The 19,565-nt window shown below is 45.1% G+C and overlaps 1 protein-coding gene across 1 annotated transcript in view; it reads left to right on the top strand.

The window, feature by feature from the left end:
- Window positions 1-19,565, top strand: part of pmfbp1 (polyamine modulated factor 1 binding protein 1) — an 840,874-nt gene that overhangs the window by 291,031 nt on the left and 530,278 nt on the right. The window contains 2 exon segments of the mRNA XM_085991731.1: window positions 14,038-14,184; window positions 16,213-16,302. Of these exon segments, the coding sequence (XP_085847857.1) occupies window positions 14,038-14,184; window positions 16,213-16,302 (237 nt within the window).

Raw genomic sequence — 19,565 nt, 5'->3', positions numbered from 1 at the left:
TTGCCAATCTTACTGCTTGATTAGTGCCACTTCCTGCCAACCATGGGAGGTACATGTCCTGAAGCAGGCATTTCAAAAATTATTTAAAGGGATGTTCAACGGTTCTCGGGTAAAGCTATGTGGAACTTTTGGTGACATTTTTTAGTTTGTAGCTTGTGGGCTTTTTTTTGTCCTTAAATGATTTGAAAGTGCTTGTTACTGTTGTAGGTTCTGAACTGTGAGGGGGTTTCAGGTATTACAGTTCTTTCTTGATGGGGGCGACCCTTCTAGGAATTCCACTTTGTGAGGAGGAGGAAGAAAGAGAAGGTGCTATGCTTGGAGGAATCTTTAGCCACCACAGTTTATAGGCTCAGAACAGCATGCCTACTGTTCTTTGAGGAACATTGCATCAGGAGGTTTTGATTCTCCAGTGAGTCAATGACAAAGTTGTGGCACATTGTCCAAGAAGTCCTGGAGCCAACTGCTGCAGCGAGTACAGCATCGTCTGTTGCAGTCAAGGTCAATGCAGCCCTGTACTATTTTGCCTCCTGGTTCTTCCAGGTTGCCACGGGGGATATCGGCAACATTAGTCAGTCTGCCGCCCATGCTTGTATTAAAGAGATGATTGATGTCCTGTTTGCTAGAGAAAACACACTCATCGCTTTTCTCATGGAAATACAAAAGCAGGATAGGGCTGTAGGGTTCTTGCTGATTTCAGGATTCCTCCAAGTGCAAGGCGTCATTGACTTAACCCAAGTCACCCTGCAGGCTTCTTTCACACAACACGGCTGCCTTTGAGAATTGCAAACAGTTCCATTCTTTTAATGCGTAACTGGTGTGTGATGACCAGGAGCACAACATGCAAGTCTGTGCTTGCTTTCTTGGCAGCTATTATGGCGCTTTTATATTGCGTCAATCATCCAGCTCCGCAGTGTTTACCTCTGCACAGCAAGTTAAAGGCTGCCTGCTTGGAGATGAGGGTTATCCCCTGTACATTTGATTCCTTTTAGGAACTCCTATTTGGTTGTGAAATTCCACTAGCTGAGTCAACTTGAGATCTCGTTGAGCAGACCAATTGAGCTCTCAAACAATGATTCATATCCCTGGACAGGTTTGGTGGTTTTTTGCAATGCAGCCCAGAAAGAATATCACATATGATTGTGGTTTGTTGTATGCGGCATAAATGTACTCTGCAATGAGGGACACCACATGGAACCACCACTTGAGGGCCTTTGGCATGATAACTGCTATAGAGAATGATGAGGAAGCAGAAGTCCAACAGTGCAGCCAGAAATAAAAAACAGAAAATGCTGGAGATATTCAGCAGGTCAGGCAGCATCTGTGAAGAGAGAAAGAGAGTTAACGTTTCAGGTCGATGACCTTTCGTCAGAACTGGAAAAAAGCAGGAAATGGAACAGATTTTTAAGCAGGTGTAGGGGCCGGGAAATGGGGAAGTGATGAAAGAACAAAAGGGAAGGTCTGTGATAGGATAGAAGGCAGGAGAGGTTAAGAGACATTGGGGGAAAAATTCGGTTGGTTAGCGCCTTAACAGGGCGCTAATGAGGCGCAAAGCAACTAGCGCCCGTGCGCGGCGATGTTTGCGGCGCTCATGAAATTAACTAGACATTTTGCGGCAGCGCTAAACTCTACCGCCACGATCTCCTGCGCCGGCAGATTGTGACGTCAGTTGACAGTGCAACGCCCTGGTAGCACCCTGGACCGGATATTGAGTGGCGCCCCCTGTCGTACCGCCTGCCGCTAGCAATGACAGGTTGAGGGGAGCATTTTGCAGTTGGGAAGGGACTGGGGGAGCGCCATTTAAAGGTGGCCGCTTCCTTTTTTTTGTCGGTGAAATTTTTGCACTACGCATTCTGAGTGAGAGAGAGCGATTGCAGGAGATATTCAAAGCTGTGTTGAGAAGTTTTGGGTACTGAGCAGCACTTTTAGGTTCTTTCTGATTTGATCTTCCTTCCATCAATTTAGAAGAGAATATGGGGGCTGCACTCTGAGCTCTTTCCCTGGGCCTCTCCATTGTTCTTTCCAACAGATTTGATGAGATTCAAGGCTGCAATGAGCAGGGTGTGGATGGAGAGCAAGATCAACCCTCCCCTTTAAGAACTGGCCGGCACCAGTGTGTCTGTGTTCCATTGCTGACTGACATCACATGAGCTTCGCCAGCGCTCTGAGGTAGCGCCTCACTCCTCGGCCTTTGCGCCTTAAGACAGGTGCGATAAAAGCCAAGTTTGCAGTCAGAAGCGATAATTAGCGCCAGGCGCTAATCTTTGTGCCCAGCTGATAACTGCGTCCCAAATGGGGCGATACTGAATTTCTCCCCCATTAAGAGATATTCAAGGCAAAAGGAGATGGTAATGGGACAGGTTAAGAAACAAAGGATGGCTCTGGATGAAGTGCAAATTGTGCTGGCAGAATGAAGGACAGCTGCCCTGTGGGAGAGAAGAACAGAAGGCACAATCAAAAAGTGTGGATAAAAAATATATATGATAGGGGCCAGGTTATGATCTGAAATTGCTGAACTCTATGTTGAGTCCGGAGGGCTGTAAAGTGCCTAATCGAAAGATGAGGTGCTGTTCCTCAAGCTTACGCTGAGCTTACATGGAACAATGCAAGAGGCCGAGGACGGTGAGGTCTGAGTGGGAGTGGAGCGGTGAATTAAAGTGACAGGCGACCGGAAGCTCGGAGTCCCCCTTACGGACTGAACGGAGGTGTTCCGCAAAGCGGTCACCCAATCTGCGTTTGGTCTCCTCAATGTAGAGGAGACCACATTGTGAGCAGCGAATACAGTATACTAAATTGCAAGAAGTACAAGTAAATCGCTGTTTCACCTGGAAGGAGTGTTTGGGGCCCTGGACAGTGGGAAGGGGGGAGATATAAGGGCATGTGTTGCATCTCCTGCGCTTGCACGGGAAGGTGCCGGGCGAAGGGGAAGGGGTGTTGTGGGTGATAGAGGAGTGGACAAGGGTGTCGCGGAGGGAGCGGTCCTTATGGAATGCTGAAAGGGGAGTTGAGGGGAAGATGCATTTGGTGGTGGGATCACGCTGGAGGTGGCGGAAATGGCGGAGGATGATTCGTTGAATGTGGAGGCTGGTGGGGTGATTGGTGAGGACAAGGGGCACTCTATCGTGGTTCCGAGAGGGAGGGGCAGGGGTGAGGACAGAAGTGCAGGAGATAGAACGGACACGGTCAAGGGCCACCTCAACCACTGTAGAGGGGAATCCTCGGTTGAGGAAAAAGGAAGACATGTCGAAAGCACTGGTATGGAAGGTAGCATCGTCAGAGCAGATGCGGCGGAGACGGAGAAACTGGGAGAATGGAATAGAGTCCTTACAGGAGGCGGGGTGGGAGGAAGTGTAGTCCAAGTAGCTGTGGGAGTCAGTGGGCTTGTAGTGAATGTTTGTCAATAACCTATCCCCAGAGATGGAGACGGAGAAGTCGAGGAAGGGAAGGGAAGAGTCGGAGATGGACCATGTGAAGGTGAGGGAAGGGTGGAAATTGGAAGCAAAGTGAATGAAATTATCTAGTTCAGGGCGAGAGCAGGAAACGGCACCGATACAGTCATCAATGTACCGGAAAAAGAGGTGAGGGAGGCGACCCGAGTAGGACTGGAACAAAGAGCGTTCCACATATCCCACAAAAAGGCAGGCATAGCTAGGACCCATGCGGGTTCCCATAGGCAACACCTTTGATTTGGAGGAAGTGAGTGGAGTCAAAGGAGAAGTTGTTCAAAGTGAGAACAAGTTCAGACAGGCGGAGGAGGGTGGTGGTGGATGGGGACTGGTTGGGCCTCTGTTCAAGGAAGAAGCGGAGCGCCCTCAGGCCATCCTGGTGGGGGATGGAGGTGTAAAGAGATTGTACGTCCTTAGTGAAAAGGAAGTGGTTGGGGCCAGGAAACTGTTAAAGTGGCGGAGGGCGTCGGAAGAGTTGCAGATGTAGGTGGGAAGAGACTGGACAAGGGGAGAAAAAAGAGTCGAGATAGGAAGAGATAAGTTCTGTGGGGCAAGAACAGGCGGAACCAATGGGTCTACGAGGGCAGTCCTGTTTGTGGATCTTGGGAAGGAGGTAGAAGCGGGCTGTGTGGGGTTGGGGAACTATGAGGTTCGCAGCTGTGGGGGAAAGATCTCGAGGAGATGAGACAGTCTTGGAAATGGTGGCTTGATGTTCGGTAGTGGGGTCATAGTCCAGGCGGAGGTAGGAGGAGGTGTCGGAGAGTTGGCGTTCAGCTTCCGCTAGGTAGAGGTCGGTTCGCCAAACAACAACAGTACCACCCTTGTCAGCAGGTTTAATGACAATGTCGGGCTTGGAACTGAGAGAATGGAGTGCTGCAAGTTCAGAGGGAGGTAGGTTGGAATGAGTGAGGGGAGCAGAGAAATGGAGACGGCCGATGTCACGCCGGCAGTTTGCAATGAAAAGATCTAGAGAGGGTAAGAGGCCAGAGGGAGGAGTCCAAGTCGAACGAGAATTCTGAAAGGGGGAGAAACATAGAAACATAGAAGATAGGAGCAGGAGTAGGCCATTCGGCCCCTCAAGCCTGCTCTGCCATTCAATGCGATCATGGCTGATCATCTAAATTCAGTACCCGGTCCCTGCTTTCTCCCCATACCCCTTGATCCCTTTAGCCTTAAGAAATATATCCAACTCCTTCTTGAATATATTTAATGTATTGGCCTCTACTGCCTTCTGTGGTAGAGAATTCCACAGGTTCACCACTCTCTGGGTGAAGAAATTCCTCCTCATTTCTGCCCTAAATGGCCTACCCCTTATCCTTAGACTGTGACCCCTAGTTCTGGACTCCCTGACCATCGGGAACATCCTTCCTGCATCTAGTCTGTCCAGTCCTGTCAGAATTTTATAAGTTTCAATGAGATCCCCTCTCATTCTTCTAAACTCCAGCGAGTACAAGCCCAATCGTCCCAATCTCTCCTCGTACGTCATTCCTGCCACCCCAGGTATCAGCTTGGTGAATCTTCACTGAACTCCTTCCATGGCAAGAACATCCTTCCTCAGATAAGGTGACCAAAACTGCACACAATACTCGAGATGTGGTCTCACCAAGGCCCTGTACAACTGCAGCAAGACGTCCTTGTTCCTGTACTCAAACCCTCTCGCTACGAAGGCCAACATATCATTTGCCTTCTTAACCGCCTGCTGCACCTGCATGCTTACCTTCAGCGACTGGTGCACAAGGACACCCAGGTCTCGTTGCACTTCCCCTTTTCCCAATCTATTGCCATTCAGATAATAATCTGCCTTCCTGTTTTTGCCACCAAAGTGGATAACCTCACATTTATCCACGTTATATTGCATCTGCCATGCTTCTGCCCAATCACCCAACCTGTCCAAATCATCCTGTAGTTTCTCGGCATTCTCCTCACAGCACACACGCCCACCCAGCTTTGTGTCATCTGCAAATTTGGAGATATTACATCTAGTTCCCTTGTCTAGATCATTAATATATATTGTGAATAGCTGGGGTCCAAGGACCGATCCCTGCGGTACCCCACTAGTCACTGCCTGCCATTTGGAAAAAGACCCGTTTATTCCAACTCTTTGCTTCCTGTCTGCCAACCAGTTCTCTATCCAAGTCAATACCTTGCCCCCAATCCCATGCGCCTTAACTTTACACGCTATTCTCTTATGCGGGACCTTATCGAAAGCCTTCTGAAAGTCCAAATACACCACATCCACTGCTTCTCACTTATCTATATTACTAGTTACATCCTCAAAAAATTCCAGATTAGTAAAGCACGATTTACCTTTTATAAATCCATGTTGACTTTGTCCGATCCTGTCACTGTTTTCCAAGTGCTCTGCTATTACATCTTTTATAATGGACTCTAGCATTTTCCCCACTACTGATGTCAGGCTTACCGGTCTGTAATTCCCCGTTTTCTCTCTACCACCTTTTTTGAATAGTGGGGTAACATTAGCTACCCTCCAATCCATGGGTACTGTTCCAGATTCTATCGAATGTTGGAAGATGATCAGCAATGCATCTACTATTTCTAGGGCCACTTCCTTAAGTACCCTAGGATGTAGATTATCTTGCCCTGGGGATTTATCGGCCTTCAATCCCATCAATTTCCCCAACACCATTTCCCTACAAATACTGAAAGGGTCAGCCGTGCGGGGGGAAGACTCCTGGCCAAAGAAGTGGGCACGGAGACGAAGGCGGCGGAAAAAGAGCTCAGCATCATGCCGAGCTCGAAATTCATTGAGGTGGGGGCGTAAGGGGATGAAGCTCAGGCCTTTGCTAAGGATTGATTGTTCGGGGTCAGAGAGGGGAAGGTCAGAGGGGATAGTGAAAACGCGGCAGGGGGTGAGATTGGGAGAAGGGTTGGGGTCAGAGGAAAGTGAAGGGGAAGAAGGTTCCGGAGGGGTGTTGGTGTCCAAGAGTTGTTGAAGCTTGCGATCCTTGACACCTGAAAGGAAGAAAAAAAGTTTTTTGTTAAAGCGCCGGATGAGGCGAAGGATGAAATGGAACTGTGGACCCGGACAGCTTTGAGATAGTGAGTCGGTGCTGCTGAAGAGAGAGGTCGAGAGTGTTCATGTGGCGTTGCATGACATTCAGCGTGGATCTCGGGATACGACGAGAGCAGTGGTTTGAGGAACGCTGAATATCTTGGAGATATCTGTTGTCCTGGGTGGATCCAAAACACGAAGGGTGGAATTTCAGTTGGAATCCATGTGGAGTAAGTCGGAGCCAGAGAGAGTTGCTGAGGAAAGATATGTGGCTGTGAAAGCGAGTTTTGGTAGATACCTGATCAAACACGAGAAGGGAGACAGAAAGCAATGAAGATGAACAAGGTAAAAGAGACAAACGAAAATCCCATCAGAGAGAGGAGCAGAACTTCTTCAAGGTGGGCATTCCTGGAAGAGAGGTGGCAGTGAATTAAACACTAATACAAAAAGAAAATACTGCAGATGCTGGAAATCTGAAATAAAAACAGAAAATGCTGGAGATACTCAGCAGGTGAGGCAGCATCTGTGAAGAGAGAAACAGAGTTAACGTTTCAGGTTGATGACCTTTTGTCAGAACTGGAAAAAAGCAGAAAATGGAACAGATTTTTAAGCAAGTGTAGGGGCTAGGAAATGGGGGAGGGGATGAAAGAACAAAAGGGAAGGTCTGTGATAGGATAGAAAGCAGGAGACATTGGAATCAGTTCTGGGGTAGGTGGGACCAGTAAAAACTGGACGGTTTGCACCTGGGCGGGACCGGGACCGATGTCCTAGGGGGAGTGTTTGTTAGTGCTGTTGGGGAGGGTTTAAACTAAAATGGCAGGTGGTTGGGAACCAATGCAGGGAGACAGAGGAAAGGGAAGCAAGGATAGAAACAAAAGACAGGAAGGAGAAAAGCAAAAGTGGAATGCAGAGAAATCAAGGGTGTAAATTAAACAGGGCTACAGTAAATAATTCTAAAAGGATTAAGAGTGTTAAAAAACAAGCCTGAACGCTTTGGGGGAGAAATTCAGTTGGCTGCGCCACCCGTTAGCGCCTTAAGAGGGCGCTAAGTGGGTCAGTAGCCACTGCCCATGCCTCCCACTAAATTCCGCGGGACGCTAGCGGTGGCGCTAGCCGTTAGCGCTGCACCGCTACCGATGACATCATCGGTGTGCGCAGCACCCCGGCCACGATATTTGGAAGCGACCCCTGATTTACCGCCGGACGCTATGTACGACCGGTTCAGGGGGGTCTACCTGCGGCGCGGGAGGCGCAAATTAAAGGAGAGGTGCAGGGCGGCCATTTTTGTTGTTGGCCGCCTGCCAGCACCTGCCTGCGCTCCCGTCCCCGGCCTCCTGAACCCCCCCCCCTGCGGAGTGCCGGCTGCGTTCCAAGAGCCCGGCACATCTCCTCGGTGCCGGGCTCTTTTGCTCACGATCCTCGGGGGCCCAGCTGGGCCACAGATCGCGCTGCACAAGGCCCCTCCCCTTTAAGAAGGGGAGGAAGGCCTACAATACCGCAGCGGGACGTACCGCAGCGTGTGGCGCTGCGGCACGTTGCGCCACGTTATTCAGTCGCAGCACCCCAAGAGGGATGCGGGGCTCCTCCAGTAGCGCCGCGCTTCCCTTTGGGGCGCTACCACTGAATTTCCGGCGGGCGGCCACGAATGCTTTCGGGGCGCTACCTTTAGCGCTCTGGCGAGGCTGGCGCCCCAAACGGGGCTATAGTCAATTTCTCCCCCTTTGTGTCTTAATGCATGGAGCATTCGCAATAAGGTGGATCAATTAGCTGCGCAAATAGATGTAAACGGATATGATGTAATTGGAATTACGGAGACATGACTTCAGGGTGACCAAGGCTGCGAATTAAACATCCAGGGGTATTCAATATTCAGGAAGGACAGGCAAAAAGGAAAAAGAGGTAGGTAGCATTGCTGGTTAAAGAGGAGATTAACACAAAAGTAAGGAAGGATATTAGCTCTGATGATGTGGAATCTGCATGGGTAAAGCTGAGAAATAGCAAGGGGCTAAAACATTAGTGGGAGTTGCATACAGACCCCCAAACAGTAATGCTGAGATTGGGATGACATTAAACGGGAAATTAGAGATGCGTGCAATAAGGGCACAGCAGTTATCATGGGTGACTTTAATCTACATATAGATTGGGCTAACCAAATTAGTAACAATACTGTGGAGGAGGAATTCCTAGAGTGTATGCGGGATGGTTTCCTGGACCAATATGTCGAGGAACCAACTAGAGATCAGGCCATCTTAGACTGGGTATTATGTAATGAGAAAGGATTAATTAGCAATGTTGTTGTGCAAGTCCTCTTGGGGAGGAGCGATCATAATATGATAGAATTCTTCATTAAGATGGAGAGTGAAGTAGTTGACTCAGAGACTAGGGTCCTGAATTTAAATAAAGGAAACTACGATGGTATGAGGCGCGAGTTGACTAGGATGGATTGGGGAACATTACTTAAAGGGTTGATGGTGGATAGGCAATGGCAAACATTTAAAGATCACGTGGATGAACTACAGAATTTGTTCATCCCTGTTTGGCATAAAAATAAAACAAAAAAGGTGACTCAACTGTGGCTAACAAGGGAAATTAGGGATAGCATAAGATCCAAGGAGAGGACATATAAATTGGCCAGAAAAAGCAGCAAACCTAAGGATTGAGAGCAGTTTAGGATTCAGCAAAGGAGGACAAAGGGATTAATTAAGAGGGGGAAAATAGAGTATGAGAGTAAGCTTGCAGTGAACATAAAAACTGATTGTAAAAGCTTCTATAGATATGTGAAGAGAAAATGCTTGGTGAAGTCAAGTGTAGGTCCATTGCAGTCAGAATCAGGGGAATTTAAACATAGAAACATAGAAGATAGGAGCATGAGTAGGCCATTCGGCCCATCGAGCCTGCTCCGCCATTCAATGAGATCATGGCTGATCATCCAAATTCAGTACCCTGTCCCTGCCTTCTCCCCATATCCCTTGATCCCTTAAGCCTTAAGAAATATATCCAACTCCTTCCTGAATATATTTAATGAACTGGCCTCCACCGCCCTCTGTGGCAGGGAATTCCACAGGTTCACCACTCTCTCGTTGAAGAAATTCCTCCTCATTTCAGTCCTAAATGGCTTACCCCTTATCCTTAGACTATGACCCCTGGTTCTGGACTCCCCGGCCATCGGAAACATCCTTCCTGCATCTAGTCTGTCCAGGCCTGACAGAATTTTATAGGTTTCGATGAGATCCCCTCTCAATCTTCTAAACTCCAGTGAGTATAAGCCCAATCGACACAATCTCTCCTCGTACGTCATTCCTGCCATCCCAGGAATCAGCCTGGTGAATCTTCGCTGCACTCCTTCCATGGCAAGAATGTCCTTCCTCAGATAAGGCGACCAAAACTGCACACAATACTCAAGGTGTACAACTGCAGCAAGACATCCTTGTTCCTGCAATCGAACCCTCTTGCTACGAAGGCCAACATACCATTTGCCTTCTTAACCGCCTGCTGCACCTGCATGCTTACCTTCAGCGACTGGTGCACAAGAACACCCAGGTCTCTTTGCACTTCCCCTTCTCCAAATCTATTGCCATTCAAATAATAGTCTGCCTTCCTGTTTTTGCCACCAAAGTGGATAACCTCACATTTATCCACATTATAGTGCATTTGCCATGTTTCTGCTCAATCACCCAACCTGTCCAAATCGTACTGGAGTTTCACGACATCCTCCTCACAGCTTACCCTCCCTCCCAGCTTTGTGTCGCCTGCAAATTTGGAGATATTACATCCAATTTCAATACCTTGCCCCCAATCCCATGTGCCTTAATTTTGCACGCTAATCTCTTATGCTGGACCTTATCGAAAGCCTTCTGAAAGTCCAAATACACCACATCCACCGGTTCTCCCTTATCTATTTTACCAGTTACATCCTCATTTATAATGGGGAACAAAGAAATGGCAGACCAATTAAATATGTCTTCACAAAGGAGGATGCAAATAACCTTCCAGAGATGTCGGGGAACATAGGGTCTAATGAGAGGGAGGAATTGAATGAAATCAGTATTTGTAGGGAAATGGTGTTAGGGAAATTGAAGGCCGATAAATCCCCAGGGCCTGATAATCTACATCCTAGGGTACTTAAGGAAGTGGCCCTGGAAATAGTAGATGCATTGCTGGTCATCTTCCAAAATTCTATAGACTCTGGAACAGTTCCCATGGATTGGAGGGTAGCTAATGTAACCCCACTATTCAAAAAAGGTGGTAGAGAGAAAACGGGGAATTATAGACCGGTAAGTCTGACATCGGTAGTGAGGAAAATGCTAGAGTCCATTATAAAAGATGTAATAGCAGAGCACTTGGAAAACAGTGACAGGATCGGACAAAGTCAACATGGATTTACAAAAGGTAAATCATGCTTGACTAATCTACTGGAATTTTTTGAGGATGTATCTGGTAGAATAGATAAGGGAGAACCAGTGGATGTGGTGTATTTGGACTTTCAGAAGGCTTTCGATAAGGTCCCGCATAAGAGATTGGCGTGCAAAGTTAAAGCACATGAGATGGGGGTAAGGTACTGACTTGGATAGAGAACTGGTTGGCAGACAGGAAGCAAAGAGTTGGAATAAACGGGTCTTTTTCCGAATGGCAGGCAGTGACTAGTGGGGTACTGCAGGGATCGGTGCGAGGACCCCAGTTATTCACATTATATATTAATGATCTAGACGAGGGAACTAGATGTCATATCTCCAAGTTTGCAGACGACACAAAGCTGGGTGGGCGTGTGTACTGTGAGGAGGATGCAGAGAAACTCCATTATGATTTGGACAGGTTGGGTGATTGGGCAGATGCATGGCAGATGCAGTATAATGTGGATAAATGCGAGGTTTACCACTTTGGTGGCAAAAACAGAAAGTCAGATTATTATCTGAACGGCAATAGATTGGGAAAAGGGGAAGTGCAACGAGACCTGGGTGTCCTTGTGCACCAGTCGCTGAAGGTAAGTATGCAGGTGCTGCAGACGGTTAAGAAGGCAAATGGTATGTTGGCCTTCATAGCGAGAGAATTCGAGTACAGGAGCAAGCATGTCTTGCTGCAGTTGTACAGGGCCTTCGTGAGACCACACTTTTGAGTGTTGTGTGCAGTTTTGGTCGCCTTATCTGAGGAAGGATGTTCTTGCCCTGGAGGGAGTGCAGCGAAGATTCACCAGACTGATACCTGGGATGGCAGGAATGATGTATGAGGAGAGATTGGGTCGATTAGGCTTATATTCGCTAGAGTTTGGAAGAATGAGAGGAGATCTCGTTGAAACTTATAAAATTCTAACAGGACTAGACAGACTAGATGCAGGAAGGATGTTCCCGATGGTCGGGGAGTCCAGAACTGGGGTCACAGTCTAAGGATAAGGGGTAAGCCATTTAGGACTGAGATGAGGAGGAATTTCTTCACCCAGAGAGTGGTGAACCTGTGGAATTCTCTACCACAGAAGGCAGTTGAGGCCAACTTATTAAATATATTCAAGAAGGAGTTTGATATATTTCTTAAGGCTAAAGGGATCAAGGGATATGGGGAGAAAGCAGGGACAGGGCACTGAATTTTGGATGATCAGCCATGATCTCATTAAATGGCGGAACAAGCTCAAGGGGCCGAATGGCCTACTCCTGCTCCTATCTTCTATCTTTCTATGAGAGGTTAAGAGACATTAAGAGATTTTCAAGGCAAAAGGAGATGGTAATGGGACAGGTTAAGAAACAAAGGATGGCTCTAGATGATGTGCAAATTGTGCTGGCAGAATGAAAGACCGCTGCCCTGTGGGAGAGAAGAACATAAGGCACAATCAAAAAGTGTGGATAAAAAATATCTATATGGTAGGGGCCAGGTTATGATCTGAAATTGTTGAACTCTATGTTGAGTCCAGAAGGCTGTAAAGTGCCTAATCGAAAGATGAGGTGCTGTTCCTCAAGCTTACGCTGATCTTCCGTGGAACAATGCAAGAGGCTGAGGACAGTGAGGTCTGAGTGGGAGTGCAGCGGTGAATTAAAGTGACAGGCGACCGGAAGCTCGGGGTCCTCCTTACGGACTGAACGGAGGTGTTCCGCAAAGTGGTCACCCAATCTGCGTTTGTTTTTTGTCTGAGTGGGAGTGGAGCCAGACCTGCTGTCTAACACCGTGTTTCACTTGGGTGCCTGGACGTCCCTTTCTATCTCTTCTAGTGCTTCTTCTAAATGCCACCTGAGTGTCAGGATCGCGGGAGATGGTTGGCTTCTAATGCTGTACAGTAGATTTATGGGACTGAGGTGGCACTCGTCTCATGGCAGCTGGCCTCTGGCATGGAGCCACTGCTCCCATGTTCCACTCGCATGTTGCTCTGAGGGGAATGGCTGGGAGTCTGGCATATGCTGCTATCCCGAGCGACGATAGTATCAGGCAGAGGATCAGATTCTGAAAGCCCTGAGAGCAGTTGTCACGATCTGGAAGCTGCAATCCATGCCGCACTCCAATCTGTCCACTCTTTCCTCCCAAGCTACACCTCCATGGAGATAGCGGCACCGATTGGTGCCTGGCTGCTTTTTAGCTGGGGATCAGATGAAGATTTCAGTGCAGCTGCCACTTGCTGTATTGGTGTCCACAAGGAAGATGAAGCTTCCAAGATGTTGCCGTAAAGAAGAGCTGTAGGCTCTATTGCAAACCGAGGGTAAGGCTGGTAGCTGAGAGGTGGCTTAAGAGATGTGGAGGTACGAGGGTGTTAAAGTTGAGTTGTAATCACTGATTTGGCTGAGAAATGGATAACTTCTCCATAGAGGGAATCCTGAGTACTAATAAGTCACAAGGATTTTACGGCTGCCATGAATAAAAATTGCATAAATAGTAGCCCTACAAGTAGACCATTGGATTCCCATCAGAGCACTCTTTTCAGTCTCAACTGACATTTAAACTTGGTTACCTTCTATGAGCCAATTTTCCATTTCTTAGCCAGACCAATAAATGTAACTGACATGAATCAGTCATTCATGAAAGAATGACTTATATGAAATAATACTGAGCGGCTTATGGGTGGCGCTGTCCAGGGAGAGTATAAATACTCGGGCATGGGCCCAGCTTGCGCAGGACATTCTTAACAGGAACTAGTGAAGGACATAACTAGACCTCCATGTTGTAAAACAGTTGATTAAAGCTTTGTTTAATGCTTAGACCAAGTGCCTAGTAGTTTTCTTACGTCAGTAACACCTCATGGTAGTGGTGCAGAATCCACAAAGAAACTAATTTAATTCTCTCTCTACCTCAGTTAGCCAATATAAAGTAGCATTGACCACAGCAAAAGAGCAATCCCTGGTCTAAACCACAGTGCTCTTTTTGTTGAAAGACAGCATTGAAGTAGGAAGGTAGCAAATGGGATTAAATTATTTAAAATGTTATAATTGAATTTTTAAAACATAATATTTATTAGATAGTAAAGAAATAAAAAGGTATAATTAATAGAGTCTTCCATAATTGCATCTGCTCCTTTGCAAACAGATGAAATCGTTAATGTTTTGTAAAAGTGCGAGGACAGGTAATGCCATTTTTTTGCTTACAATGGCTTGTTTCTGATTATTACAGGTAATTGATAAGGAACAGAAAATTCAAGAATTACAGGACACCATAACTGAACTACACAATGAGATGACTGTGAAAGACACAGAGAATCTGAATCAGCTGCAGGATATACACCACCTGGAGAGCAAGGTTAAAGCCTTGAAACAAGAGGTATGGTTTCTGTTCCGAGCAAGCAGGAAATGGATTTTGATTTTACAAGCTTAAAATAGAATTGATGATCTATTAATTGGCAAATAATGCTTTGATTACATAATTACAATAAAAAGTTCGTTCATTATGATATGTTAAACCTTTCTCCCAGATTTTTAAAACATGCTCTGATTTGCCCCATTGTGCTTTTGATTGCTTTTCCTTCCCAGAATTTTTACTTTCTTTATCCCATGGATCACATGATGTTTGTCTTTAAGAGCAGCTTATCATTATTCATGTGTGTGTCTGTTTGTAAGATTAGAAGCTTTAGATCATCTCATATATATCCACAAATGTTTTGTTGGTATAGTAGCAAAACAAAACAAATATTTGACCGAGTAAAAATACATAAAGTGGGGCACAGTAGATTTTCCACATTAAAAGCATAACTGATACTGAATCTTCTGACTTGATGGTTTGACATTGTCCATCATGTAATCCTTTTAGATTTTTCTTACAAGATTCTCTAATAGTTGCTGCAAGCAAGTACTCTTATTAGTGAAATAATTGCTGATCAAGAAATCATATCATCAGGCACTGCAGATTGAAATTATTTTTGTTTCAGTTTTAATTTTTGGTGTTTGTGATTTCCTTTCAGTATTATTTTGCTGGCAAGTATGTACTGCTACTTATTATCATGCAACTTTATACGGGCACTTTCGTACATTCATTTGCAGAGCAACATCAATCCCATTTTAACTCTGGATCAGTTTTGGGCGGGTGTGTTTTTGTTTCAATTTAAAACTTACCCGCTTCAGCCAAAAACAGGCCCAGGGTATTTTAACTACCAGGTCTCATTCTAATCTCACCGATGACTTTCCCATTAAATTGGCTGACCTGAAGGGAAACCTGCCAACTTCTGGGGAGCAATTTCCGGCGGGTCAGCCAGAGACCTATTCAAAGTGGAAATGCACCTCTCAAAGGGAGGCTGCATGCCCTTCTGCATTCTTTTGCTTCCAAGGTGCTGGAAGAAGAATCTTCTATGAAATGAGTTGCAGGCAAGCCCCCAGGTTTTCGAAAACCTCCCTGGAGCTGCTTGCGGAAGAGGTGAGGTTGAGGAAGCAACTCCTGTTCTCCTGCAATGCCAGGAGGGTTGCCATACACTCTGTCCACCAGCTGTGGAGAGAGATTTCAGAGGTCATCAGCTCCAGGAGTGCCACCCCCAGGACCTGGATACAGTGCAGGAAGTGCCTCGGTGACCTCGCTAGAGTAGCATGGGTGAGTACTGCTCTTTATTTATCCATCTCTCTCTACAACACATGGCAGTCGTTCTTCACCCCCTTCCCCATCACTTTTACCAATCCCTTCCTACCATCATTTCCTTCACCATCCAGCACAAGGCTACATTACATCACCTCTCATTCTCATGACAAACACACACTCGCCTCTTCTTTCCTCCCTTCACACTGTGCGCATTGGGCATTTCAAGGCTGGGGTCAGACTGAACAAGATCTCTGACAGTTACTGGAAAAATGCACATTCAGCCAGCTTGCCTACATCAGATCACATCATGATGCATGTCTTCTGCAACTGTGCAGCCTCCGAATGACATCCTAACTCCTCCCTTTTATCTTTCCTCTAGGTCATTCTCAACAAACAGTGTCCTCCGAAGAAGAGACCTCAGAGGAGCAGAGTCCCTCTGAGGAGGCACCGTCACATACTCCATCACTCCCAAGCAGCAGCACAGTGATTGACACCACTGTTGGGTTAGAGAGTGAAGTAGAGGGATCTACACTGGTGATGCACCTAGCACTAGAATGTAGGAGAAATCAGTGGCCTGGATCTCTGACTCCTACTTGCTGAAAAGTGAAGTGAGCAGTCATGTTGTAATAACTGATTTTGTCAAGGCACAACTTCCAAAATAGTGTTGATTACTAAAACAGAATAATTAAAAATAAACACATATAGTAACTTAGGTTGGAGCTTTACTTACAACAACTCTTCATCTAAGTTGCTTCGAATCTTTAAACCATGTATTTTGCTGTCCAGATATGGCGATCAGAAGAGTCTTTTACCCAATTTAAGAGAGACTTCAAAGAAGTTCGACTTGGTTCCAACAGTGGTTCAAGAGATGCATATGTAAGTGCTTGGTGATAGATTGTAGTAATCTTCAGCTGCTTGATAAATCTGATTCACTTAGTTTTATGCAAGGATGAAAACAAGATCTGAGGAGTGCCGACTGATCTTTTATCTGTAACTTTGGTGATTTGTTCTTGTCAAATTACCAAGAATCTCCTGCTAGTATTGTTGAGCACTTGATGAAGTCCGTAGTTATCCTGTTTAATGCTACATTCTAACATATAAAATTTATATCATTCGGCAAATTCACGGCACAGTATAATAAAAATGGGTAGCTTTTGTAAAGAACCTAGTAATAGAATACCTTTATAACTGTTGTTGCTATATTTTTTTTATTTTGCAATCACTTCAACCAGATCAGCAGTACGACCTAAAAATGTAGTGGCCTATTTCCTACCTTGGTCACATCCACGTGATAAAGATCCCACAATTTCTTGTCTGAACCTTTCCCGTGGTTTGGACGACTCCCATTTTCCATACTGTACAAGTGACTTTACCTGCATTATTAATGCACCTTAGCACCCACTTTTATAAGAGTATCAGTGTGATTTGTTTTTTAAATTTCCTACATGAGCTGTCTAACTATAGGCAGTTTTGTGTTGTGAGCCTGTGGTTACTGTGGTTGAATGTCCAAACCCACTTCATTTATAAGAGCATAAGAAGTAAGAGCAGGAGTAGGCCATACGGCCCCTCGAGCCTGCTCCGCCATTCAATAAGATCATGGCTGATCATCGACCTCAACTCCACTTTCCCGCCCGATCTCCATATCCCTTGATTCCCCTAGAGTCCAAAAATCTATCTATCTCAGCCTTGAATATACTCAAAGACTCAGCATTCACAGCCCTCTGGGGTAGAGAATTCCAAAGATTCACAACCCTCTTGCACCTGGTAGAGAGAGAAGCCTTTCATCCCATCATTCTGATCTGGGCTCAAACATATGGGTAGGTAGTGGATTGGTCACCCACTGTACAGCCCGCCCGATTTTTCTTTCCATTGACAGGCCAGTTTTGCACCCCTGCCAAAGTTGAATTTTACCCCCATGGTTTTAGGGGTGAAAGGATAGTATGCTAATTGATTGATTGTGCCATCCAATTTTCTTATTTACAGGATTTTAATTTTACTTTCCTTTTTGTCGGCAGTGATTGAATACCCATTGTGCTTTAGTCTGCTACTGTTCACAATTTTCAACTAAGCCATCATCATTCATACTAAATTTAATTTGTCGATTTACAAGACTCTTTGTAAAAAGAAAGCCAGCAACATTTATGTAAGACAACATGCTGATGTTAGCACTCAGTAATAAATCATAAAGGATTGCGTACATCTTTAATTTTTGCTTGCAAACTTTAAAAAAATCAGCCTTTAATAAAGCCTACAAAGTATGAAGGCTATGAAAGTCTACCGACCCCCCTTCTACAAATAGATCCCTAAAGTACCAATTTCCTTTTTGTAAGTAGAGTTAGTTCTCCAAGGAAGAGAGGATCTCCTTTCAGCGTTGGTCAGTAACTAGGATATAGTGCTTTCTTTAATGCCTAAATACAGTGTTGTGGGAACCAAAATTTTCATTTAAACAATGATTTCAGAAATGTTTATGTTTTCTATGCTGGACTGGTAATTCAAACACAAACATTAGTTTCTACAATACTATGCCAGTACTTCAAAGCTAGTCATTAAATGGTGGTGCCTGGATAGTGCAATATATTGGACAAGGAGTTTAATGTGGATTCACACCTATACACGTCCACATTCAAGTTCCTGACTTCCCTTTGGCATGATAGTAAGCTGACAGGAGCTTCTTGTCGGGGATGAAGGGATAACTTCTAACAGATGGCTTAATTAGAAACCCAAACAAAAAAACATTTAACATCAAGGTACCAACATTTTGATATCAGTTATCAAGATATCTCTAAGATTAATGTGGAGGATTGTGAGAGAATGGAGAATAAAAAATACTGCAGATCACAATAGTCAAATAAAGTTTAGGAAACTAAGGGAAGAACGTGAAAGAAATAAGAAGCTGAACAGTTGTGGAATAAAATGCGGAGAATGGAGTCCTATCATCACGAGAAAGGATATACAATCCCATAAAATACTACAGGAAACTTTGTGATATCCGGCGCTGACGGGACCGAGCTGGTGCCGTCCCATCAAAACTGCCAGACAAGCCAGCGCTAATGTTAAAACATACGGAGCTTTTGAGCTCCGTATCTAGCAACAAACCCTGTTGCACAGCTTCTAAACAGTCGGCCGTAGCTTGCAAGCGTCTCTGTAGCTAAGCAACAGCTTTAGCTAGACCTTGCAGAGCCTGACTGGTGAAAAAAAAGCAACAAAAAGAAAAAAAACTTACTGAACCGACTCCTGAATTTTGCCGGTGGATCGAGCATTCCGGACGGTTAACCTCCGGATAAACCAAAGTTTCCTGTACTATGGAGGGGGGCATGCAGGGAAGGGTTTAGCAAATCAGTGAACACAAGAAATGTGAAGTCTGCAAATAGAAATTAAAAAGGGGACATCCACAATATTACCCAAAGGCACAAAAAAAGGAGCTGTATCATATAAAACCAGGATATTCCCTGAATTGTAATGAAGGAAAAGGTACCACACCTGCATGAACTTTGCCACATTGCAGTGCAGAGAATACATGATCCTCTCTATTTTCAACATAGCTTTTATAAATGGGCAGAAAAAGGAAAGGAAAACACAAACTTTTTTTTACACAAATTGAAATTGAATTGAATTAGAAACCAAGGATTGCTGTTGCACGTTTGACACTGACAATACCACTGCCCCGTTTGGAAAAGAAAAGTACCACAAATGTGATTTTTTTTTTGCTTGTGTTAAGTACTCTGTTCTAATTATGAAATGTAATACTGAATTTATTTACTGAAAAATAATGAGTGGAACTATTCAAGAAGATTTAGAATGAAACTATGTTAACAAGTGGCATTTTTATGTTTCCATTTGCAATATGCCCCAGGAAATCATTGCTATAGGTTTGGTTCTATTAATAATAGAAGTAATGCAGAAAATACTATTTTAAGATCTTAAAAACAGAGATTCTCCATCAGTAATCCCTTTTATGTCTTAATAAAGTAGATACAAACAAAAAAAATGCATTCTACTTATAAAAGAAAAACTTGCATTTGTATAGTGCCTTCTACGACATTGGGATGTCCCAAAGTTCTTTACAGCCAATTAAGTATTTTTTGAAGTATAGTCACTGTATGTAATGTAGGAATCAATGAGAGTGATGGAAAAGTGGG

This window comes from Somniosus microcephalus, chromosome 6, assembly GCF_052327205.1.
Source record: "Somniosus microcephalus isolate GS21.2 chromosome 6, FLI_Smic_1.0, whole genome shotgun sequence".
In the NCBI taxonomy this organism is placed as follows: domain Eukaryota; kingdom Metazoa; phylum Chordata; class Chondrichthyes; order Squaliformes; family Somniosidae; genus Somniosus; species Somniosus microcephalus.
Note: the sequence above shows the minus strand (reverse complement) of the source record. Positions and strands in the feature narration are given on the sequence as shown.